Below are 9,720 nucleotides of genomic sequence, written 5' to 3'. Positions count from 1 at the left end.
AATTTAAGAGAAAACGAAAGAGGGAAAAATGAAAAATGTTAAAAAATGAAAGAGAAATAGATGACAAATGTTGAAGATGATGGTGAAAAATTAGATGTAGAGAAAACAAAAGAGAAAAATGTTGGAAAATGATGAAGTTGATGGTGAAAAAATAACTTCAAAGGCAAAAAAAAAAAGTTAAAATAAAAAATTCTAAGGGTTCAGGTAAAAAAAAAAGGGTAAAAAAGGGTGTTGAGATTGCAACATGTGGCGACACGCAAGTGGTCAGTGCTGCTACATCAGCAAAATACCAAGCCAATAGAAGAAAAAAAATTAGATACTAGTTTAGGATAAAATAAACTATAAGTATTAATACGAGACAAGTGGACAAGTTCATGCAAGTAACAATTTCGAAAAAACTTAATTAATAAATATAATATAAATAATTTAACAATCTAATTAAAATATTTTAAAATTATAAACCAATTTAAAATAAAAGTGATTGATAATATATGATGCAATTAACTCCATAATCTAGTAATTGACGTTATTTTCTATTGGCTTTTATCAAGTGAGACGTATTACCATTTTTCTAATAACTCCATAATCTAATAACTCGAACTTGACCCAACCTGGCCAATCCCTATGAATACCGCTGCTTTACCAATTTTCTCATTTTCCTTTTCCCTGTAATAACATATTCACTCTCTCTCTGAACTCCTCCGCTTTATCTCTCTATAAGTCGCATTGCCACCATGACTGACGGCCATCTCTTCAACAACATCTCCCTCGGCGGCCGAGGTGGCACGGTTAGTCCTTTCCCTCGCTTCAACCTTGTTTCTTTCTTTTTTGTTTGCTCTGGATTTTTTCGTCGCTTAAATTTATTTTCTTACCCTTCTCTATCTCATTTTTATTTTTTTTAATCCTTTGGAAACCCTAATTTCGTTCTTAGCATGTTTGATTTCACATGGCTTCGTTATATTTAGTTTAAACTTTGGAGGAAGCTCGACCGATTCTTTCAGCTTTTGGTTGTCGTTTTTGCTAGGGTTTATTCCTTAAAATTGTTGTAGAAACTCTAATATTTAGTTCCTTTATAGTGATTTTTTTTGTTTGTTTTATGTTTTTATCTGCTTTATAGATGCCTATGTTTGATAGGACGAAATGGAGCATATACATTTATAAGTGCGGCTGATTCTTTTAAGACCCTAGTTTTTCGGGGTTTGAAGATTCCTAGCTCTTCCAGTTCAGGCTTTGTTGATTGATGAGATGAAACGGGAAACCCTTTGTGTTGTTATTTTTTGTGGTTACTTATTGAGAAACCCTAATTTATTTAATAGAAGAAAATTTCAAATTTTTAGTTTGCTGCTGAAATGTAAAAATTGAGAAAATGGCTAGAATAGGGAAAACTTGTGGAACATGAGTACATGACTGCTGCCTTCTTTTGTATGCTCCGCTAAAACCTTAGGCTACATTTGGTTTTAGAAAACAGAAGCCATTTTGGTTTCCGTTACATGTGTGATTGAAAAATTTTTAAAAATAATTTTTAGAAAATGAATATGGAAAGGGAAATGAAAATATGTGAAAATAAAAAAAAAAGAATAAAATGTTATTGTTTTTACTAAATATGCTTTGTAAAACGAAAAAAGTTAAAAAGACAACAATTGTTAACTTTAAATGAATTGACCTCGATTCAAACCCCTTTAAAAGCAAAAATATTCTGTTTTTCAACAGTTTTTAAATATCATACCATAGTTTGAATTCATATAAATCTAACAATTTTTTCTATTTTATTTCATTTTTTTCTATTATAAGAAATAATTACCAAATTCATGTTTTCATTTTTTAAAAACATCTTTTTGTTTCTATACCAAATCAAATTTCAAAATATAGAAAATGGATGTTATTTTTTGAAAATGAAAATAGAAAATAGAAAATAAATTAGAAAATATTTTCATAAACCAAATGGAGTCTTAGGTATTGTGTTTTGTGAGTTCTAAATTGGAATGTTATTTACCCTGAGACTGCTGAGGAAAGCATGAATGTCTGCAATCTTGGTTCTGGCTGTTTTTGACTGACCTTAATATTTAGGTCTGAAGATGCTAGTGTGGTCATTCGTTTTTCATGACTTAAGTTATTTTTCCCCTTTGCTTTTCATTAAGCTAGTGAAGAAATAAAAACCAGAATCTTACATACCTGTTACTTTCTGCTATTAAATGCAGAATCCTGGACAGCTTAAAATTTATTCAGGGGGGATTTTATGGAAGAAACAAGGAGGTGGAAAAGCTGTAGAAGTTGATAAGACTGATATCTTAGGGGTTACATGGATGAAGGTCCCTAGGACAAATCAACTTGGTGTTAGAATCAAAGATGGGTTGTATTACAAATTCACTGGATTCCGTGACCAGGTTAGTATTCATTTTTTTCCCTAGCAGTGGTGTATTTTCTCATTTATGCCTATTGGTTTTCAGTAGCAATTATGAACTATGTTAATTGAGAAATAATATTGCATTGTATTTGTAGTCCCAGTATGGGAGTATAAAAATTAATGATCCTTGTTTTCTTCTGTTATGTTTGCTTTGCAGGATGTTGCCAGTTTGACCAGTTTTTTTCAGAATAATTGTGGAATAGCCCCAGAAGAAAAGCAGCTTTCTGTCAGTGGTCGTAATTGGGGAGAAGTTGATTTAAGTGGTCGGTGAATCTCATTTGATTTCTTTCTGCTTATCGATGCTTCTAACAATATTAATTTCTGTTTGTACCCACAGAAGTAGATTACATAAAGCGCTTTCAAACTGTTTTCCATTATTTGTGTTCTAGATTGGTTTATCTTGTGTTCTTGATATTATTTGCATCTTGATGTCTGAGATTTAAAACAATTTTCCTAGGCCTTCAACAAATTTCCATCATTTTTAGGTTTGCATGGTTTTTATGGTCAGGCCTGGGGGTCCATAAAATAGGATGCATCATTAATCTTGTTAGATGGTAAGCTTGTACCGAACTTTGATGATTTCTTCTGCTGTGGTACTTCTTTACAGTTTTTGGCTAATATACTGTTTGTCATTAGTAGATAGTGGTTTATTATCTATTTTCCATGCAAATAACTTCATATCTTGTGCACTTGAGAGAATGAGGTGTTTATGCTTAATTGGGTAGATTCTAGCAACCTTTTAATTGAGATTCTAAGGTTTTTCATCATTCGTCTCGGTCCATGGATCGTAGATCTTTATCCTTTATGATGGCTAGGTTTTGCATTCTGACTGTCATCTGGTTTTTGGTATGCCAGAAACAGCTTTTTCTTATAGTTTTGAAGTACTCAATATTGCATGTGTAGGGAATATGCTTGCCTTTATGACTGGTGCGAAACAAGCTTTCGAAGTGTCTTTAGCAGATGTGTCACAAACACAGCTTCAAGGAAAAAATGATGTCATCTTGGAGTTCCATGTGGATGATACAACTGGAGCTAATGAGGTGTGTTTCATACTGCTCTGCTGGTTATTTGTTAATGTTGAAAGAAGTCGCTCTCTCTCTACATATATAATTATAAAGGCCTGTGACCACGTTATTTATATGTAAGCTGTACTTGGTATCTTCTATTCTTCTAAAGTTGTTTTTGTTCCTTTCATGACAGAAAGATTCACTGATGGAGATAAGTTTCCACATACCTAATTCTAATACCCAATTTGTTGGTGATGAAAACCGCCCACCTGCTCAGGTAAGTTTGTTGTCACTTCTCTGTTAGGATAAAATATACAGATTTTGAATACCGTACTAATGTCATGTTCTGTTAACTTTCTGCTAGGTTTTTCGTGAAAAAATCATGTCAGTGGCCGATGTTGGTGCTGGAGTTGAGGAAGCTGTTGTTACTTTCGAGGGCATTGCAATCCTCACACCAAGGTAGGTCTTTCTCAAAGATTGAGATAGTGATGAAATGAAGCTCATATGTAATCAAGGCTCACTTCTGATACATTTATAGTTGATTTGTTTCATTCGTTAGTTTATTATTGCTGTTTTCTTATATGTTTATGGATTATTTAGCATGATTTCTTATGGCTGATTAATCATGCTCTTTACACAGGGGTCGGTACAGTGTCGAACTTCATCTTTCATTCTTGAGACTCCAAGGGCAGGCAAATGATTTCAAAATTCAGTATAGCAGTGTTGTTCGCCTGTTTTTGCTTCCAAAGGTTTTAATTCTTTACCTTGATATCAAGGTCATAGTGCTCATTTATAAAAAAGTCTTATTTATTTGTGACCGCTGAATGTATTTTTCCCTACTCTTTTGTGTGTTTGACAGTCCAACCAACCTCACACTTTTGTTGTTGTCACGCTTGATCCACCTATCCGCAAAGGGCAAACTTTGTACCCCCATATTGTCATGCAGGTATTGCTGGTTCCCTAGATTTGTGTTCACTGCTTGTGCCACTAGCGTTTTTGCATTCATATTCTCCTTGTTCTTTTTTTTGCAGTTTGAAACTGATTATGTCGTTCAAAGCACCTTGTCCATAAATGAGGATCTTTTGAATACAAAGTACAAGGACAGGTTGGAACCTTCTTACAAGGTAATGGAACATTTTCATATAACAAGTCCATTCAAGCTTTGCATTGTGCTTATCAAATTTACCCTATAATTATGGCCTTCTTCATGAAACAGGGACTCATCCATGAAGTGTTTACCACAGTAATGCGTGGTTTATCTGGTGCAAAAGTTACAAAGCCAGGAAAATTCCGTAGCTGCCAAGATGGTTATGCGGTCAAGTCTTCCCTGAAAGCTGAAGATGGTGTCCTGTATCCACTTGAAAAGAGCTTCTTCTTTCTACCCAAACCACCTACACTTATTCTTCATGAGGAGGTATAGATTCTAAATTGTCTCTATATTGATTTGTTGGTCTAAATGCAATTGTTAATTATCCCTTTTGAATGACTTTTTTTGTGGTTATTTCCATTTTTCAAATGCCAGATTGACTATGTTGAATTTGAGAGGCATGCTGCTGGTGGCTCAAATATGCATTACTTTGATCTTCTCATAAGATTAAAAACTGAGCAAGAACATTTATTCCGGAATATTCAGAGAAATGAATATCACAATTTGTTTGACTTTATCAGGTCTGGTTTAAATATTCATTGGATGAACAGTTTTGGTCCTTTTGGCTATATATTAACTGCTCTCTGTCTCTGCAGTTCGAAGGGTTTGAAAATTATGAACCTTGGAGATGTACGGACCACAGATGGGGTGGCTGAAATTCTCCAAAACGATGATGATGATGCTGTTGATCCTCATCTTGAACGCATTAAGAATGAAGCTGGTGGGGATGAAAGTGACGAGGAGGTGAAATCATTATCGATTTTCCTGCTTTTTACTTATATATATTTAGTTTGAATTCATTTGGCTGTTGCACAAATGCATATAGTTGCTGTCTTGTCGATAAATGTATTATTTGCAATTTTATTTTCTTGCCCTGTAATGTGGGTGAACAATCTTTGATGTTTTTTTATGTCATGTGCTTATGTTTGTACTAGGTTTACATGCTTCATCCCCAAATACGAAGCATGTCTTAAGTCCATTGGTTTTGCTAGTACTAGTAATAGAATAGAAAATACCCAGTTATCATAGTCCATTGGTCTATATGTCCTCTACAACTGCTTGTGTGAACATTGAGCAACAACCATCATAGATGTCCGGGTCTGACTTTCTTGCTTCAGCGTTGCCCCTACTGGTTTTCTTTTTGTTGATGTTGTAAGCACTATGAATCAATGCAGGATGAGGATTTTGTTCTTGACAAGGATGATGGGGGATCACCAACTGATGATTCTGGGGAAGAAGATTCGGATGCTAGTGACAGTGGAGATGAGAAAGAGGCAAGTCATTGTTTGTTATTTCAACATACTTTATTCTTGTAGTGTAAATTCCAGACAGATCATCTTTTGGCATCTCACACTGAATATCCAATTACCAGAAGCCTGCCAAAAGGGATCCCAGAAAGGAAGCTGCTTCTTCTAAGGCAACTAAGAAAAAATCTAAAGATGGACAAGATGACGGGAAGAAGAAAAAAAGGAGAAAGAAGGATCCAAATGCACCAAAGAGGGCTATGTCGGGTTTCATGTTTTTCTCACAAGTGGAGAGGGAGGTGGGTCATGAATTTTCTGAATTTACATTGATTGATGGTGAAATATGTTTTTTTTTTTGGCAGCCGATCAACAATGAAGTGGGCTTTAGTGAATGTGCTGATTAATCTCTGATTATGTTTACAGAACATAAAGAAAACTAATCCTGGAGCTTCGTTTGCTGAGGTATCGAGAATACTCGGAGAGAAGTGGAAAAAGCTGTCAGGTACGCATATTTTGGGGAAGAATTTAGATGTTTGTTAAATCAATATGTTAATTATAGGTTGAAAAATAATAGATTGGATGGTAACGATGAAAACCTTTTGTTCTTTTTGTGTGCAGAGGAGGAAAAAGAACCATATGAAGCAAAGGCTAAAGTAGATAAAAGACGATACGATGTTGAAAGGAATGCATATAAAAATCCTCAGCCGATGAACATAGATTCAGGAAATGAATCTGACAGTGAATAAAATTTAGAAGGCAGTTGGGGGTGCTTTAGGGTTGGAGATTCCATTTCATCACTGGCGTAGAGAGATTAGAAGGAAAAAAATGGGTAAGAGAAACTATTTTGTAGTGAATAGGGTTTGGGTTTCAGAGTGTGTATTCTAAAGATATTTACATGTTGTAGGAATATGGAGAACGAACATATATATTTATATATACCCTGAAATCCTAAAATATAATTGTATGGTATGGTTGTAGTATTAGAAAGGCATTATTCGAAGTCTCAGGTTTGAATTCCATGAACGAATTTTCTCTCGATTTATTGAGGTAGTGTGTTTTTTTTATACAAGTTCACACGATGATGTTTGAGAAAAACTTTAATCACAGTTTATACAAATCAAAATAGATATATTATGGTTATATTATAATTATAGTACTTATAATTATTTGAACCATATCGTTATAGTTGTAATGTAACATCTAAAAAAGGTAACATCAAAATAGATATAGGAATATGTTATTTTTTGTAAAATAGATAAATATATAATTTATATCTGTAATCTATTGTATAATTGAATTTTAAGCAAAGATTATGATTTGATAGTTGATCATCAATATTTTCTTTTCTGGCATGCGTATAAATGGTTGTAATTTTCCATAATTTTATCATATAGTAAATTAGGAATTTTGATCAATTACTTCACCAATTTTTATTTTCTCTCCAGTCATTTCCTTTCTAACATGGTATCACAGCCTAAATATCAAACCTACGGTTTTTTTATTTTGTTGTATTTGGGTAGTGATTTCCTCCTTTTGGGCATCGAGTATTATTCTTTTATCTGTTTTCTGGTGCATTCTGTTGCCCTTTTTATTTTTTTGGGTAAACCCTCTTTTTTTGCTTGGAGTTTTTATTGTTCTCTCTGCAATTGCAATGACAAAAAGAAAAAGAAAAAAGGTTGGTTCAATTAGTTATGATAATCCCCCCTTACTAGTAAGCCCTTTTAAGCTTGACGAAAGGAATTATCTCATATCATGGTCGCTCATATTTGGCCTTCATCAAAGTTAGAGGTTTGTCGGGATATGTTATTGGATCCGCTAGAAAACTCGTAGAAAATGATCCCACCACTGAATTGGGAATCGGAGAATTCCCTTATTTGCTCATGTTCAGCAAGAAGAGAGTCGAAGTGTCATGCTCTAGACAACACCTATTGAAAAATGCCAAATTGGTTGTTAGTAGCTCATAAGAGCAACCAAAAGCAAAGAATCTTGAAAAAGAACACTTGCAGAGTGATTATTGTGGAAAGTTATTGTGGAAACTTCATGATTGACCCACTGGAGGAAGGGGAGGAAAAACAACCATTAGACTTGTAATAAAGCAAATTTGTCTGAACCCACAGAGTGGTCTAAAGAGGTAGCTTTTACCAAGACGTTTTCTTTAGTTGAGATTCAAGATTTTAGGCGTCTCCTGTCCTAGCTCGGCTCTTCCTCCAATGCAACGTCAAATTTTGTCATGCCTTCAATGCTCACATTCATATTAAATCATGGATCATTAATCCTAAAGCGAATAGAGGCCTTTTTACATTAATATTATAAAATTAAAAATTAAATTTGAAAATAATATGTATGTCCAATTAGATACTGAGTATAGGATGTTTGAATAATATGTATGTCCAATTAGATACGAGTATAGGATGTTTGAGGGATAGAGGGTGATGCATAGGTAGCACCACCTTATTTTTTCCGGTAAAAAATAGTTTTATGTAAAATAAATTAATATTTTAATGGGTCACACCGTTATGATTGGCGGCACCCAATATACAGGTTTAGTATAAACCCAGCTATAAAATACAGGTATAGGGCAGGGGGTGGTGTCATATCAATAGGCGGCACTAGTGACCCCTATCTAATAGGCGGCACCAACGATCCTTATGTGATAGGTGGCATAGGAGGAGAACCTGATTTGAGGGACCTCATAACCATGGTTCCCCTGTGTAGTTTTAAAACAGGAGAAGTAGTTTTTTAAAAAAAGGAAAGTAGAAGAGAAGAAGAGAGGGAGAAGAAAGAAAGGTAAAAACAAAAATTAGTAGAGAAGATTAAAGGAAAAAAAAGCTATAAGAAAGAAAGGAGAAGAAAAAAAAAGAAAAAAAAAAGAAAAAAGGATAGTAGAGAAGATGAAAGTGAAGGTATGTTTTTATTTTTAAATAGAAGTTATTAGATGTTATTATAAATTATTTTGTTACTAATTTGTTTAGTTTGATGTTTATTATGATTTATGATAAATGCAATTTTTTATGTTGTTTTTAAATTATTTTAAAGTTATTTTGTTAGTAATTATTATAAATTAATTTTTAGTTAGTGATGACACTAGAGGAAAATAGATAAATACTGAAATTTGAAAAAAAATTATTTTCTATTATAGATATTAGAAGAAATGACAATAAATCTGATATTTCCTGATAAGATAACAACTTCAGCACAAAGAGAGAATTGATAGGATGATTAGAGAAGTGCAAGATTATAGAATGAAATCAGAAGAAGACATCGTTCAACACATTATTATCGTAAATCAAAAGATGCAAGAAGTGTTATGGATGATTCATGAACTGATTAGAAAGCATAAAGTGCAATACTTGACACTTAAAGCGACATTAATAGAACGAGAGCATAAAATGATTTTAGACCAACTTTGTACAATTACAATCAATCTTATTTTCAAAAACTAGAGTAAGAGTTAGGAAATTCCTCGATTTTGCAAATCAAAGGATATTCAAAACTTCATTGTATCCTGGGAGGACCTTTGTCTTAACCCTCTAGTAACTTTGTGTAGGGGAAAATAGTTCTCTTTCAAAAGCGTCATTCGTGCCTCGAAGTATGCTGTTTATTTCCATATAAGTCTCCGGTTCTATCGTCTCCACTCAAATTTCCAACAATCAAAGAGAACTATTTTTGGAGATGGCGACGGAGGCTAACACCGCATTCAAAGCGATGAACCAAGAGTTTGTGAAACTTAATCAGTTTGATGGTTTAAATTTTAATTATTGGAAGGACAAGATGTTGTTCCTTCTTACTATCCTAATTGTGGCGTACGTTCTGGATCTAAACCTGCAAGTCGTGGAGGATCCTGCCCCAAATGCAAATTCTGAGGAAATTAGAAAAGTGCCTGAACTCAAGAAGAAGCGCGAAGAAGACAATTTCACA

At 33.8% G+C, this 9,720-nt stretch overlaps 1 protein-coding gene across 1 annotated transcript; it reads left to right on the top strand.

The window, feature by feature from the left end:
- Positions 1-581: 581 nt before the first annotated feature.
- On the top strand, positions 582-6,819 carry LOC107892362 (FACT complex subunit SSRP1). Its single transcript, XM_041077477.1, has 16 exons — positions 582-788; positions 2,199-2,384; positions 2,562-2,667; positions 3,308-3,444; positions 3,605-3,688; positions 3,776-3,870; positions 4,052-4,160; positions 4,271-4,357; positions 4,443-4,535; positions 4,628-4,825; positions 4,934-5,079; positions 5,155-5,302; positions 5,734-5,832; positions 5,931-6,101; positions 6,226-6,304; positions 6,421-6,819. Exons 1-16 carry the CDS (start codon positions 735-737, stop codon positions 6,546-6,548), a joined length of 1,920 nt encoding a protein of 639 aa, XP_040933411.1. The 5' UTR covers positions 582-734; the 3' UTR covers positions 6,549-6,819.
- The last annotated feature ends 2,901 nt before the right edge of the window (positions 6,820-9,720 follow it).

Source organism: Gossypium hirsutum, chromosome A09, assembly GCF_007990345.1.
Source record: "Gossypium hirsutum isolate 1008001.06 chromosome A09, Gossypium_hirsutum_v2.1, whole genome shotgun sequence".
Taxonomy (NCBI): domain Eukaryota; kingdom Viridiplantae; phylum Streptophyta; class Magnoliopsida; order Malvales; family Malvaceae; genus Gossypium; species Gossypium hirsutum.
The sequence above is the reverse complement of the archived record's forward strand: the minus strand, read 5'-3'. Positions and strand labels throughout refer to the sequence as shown.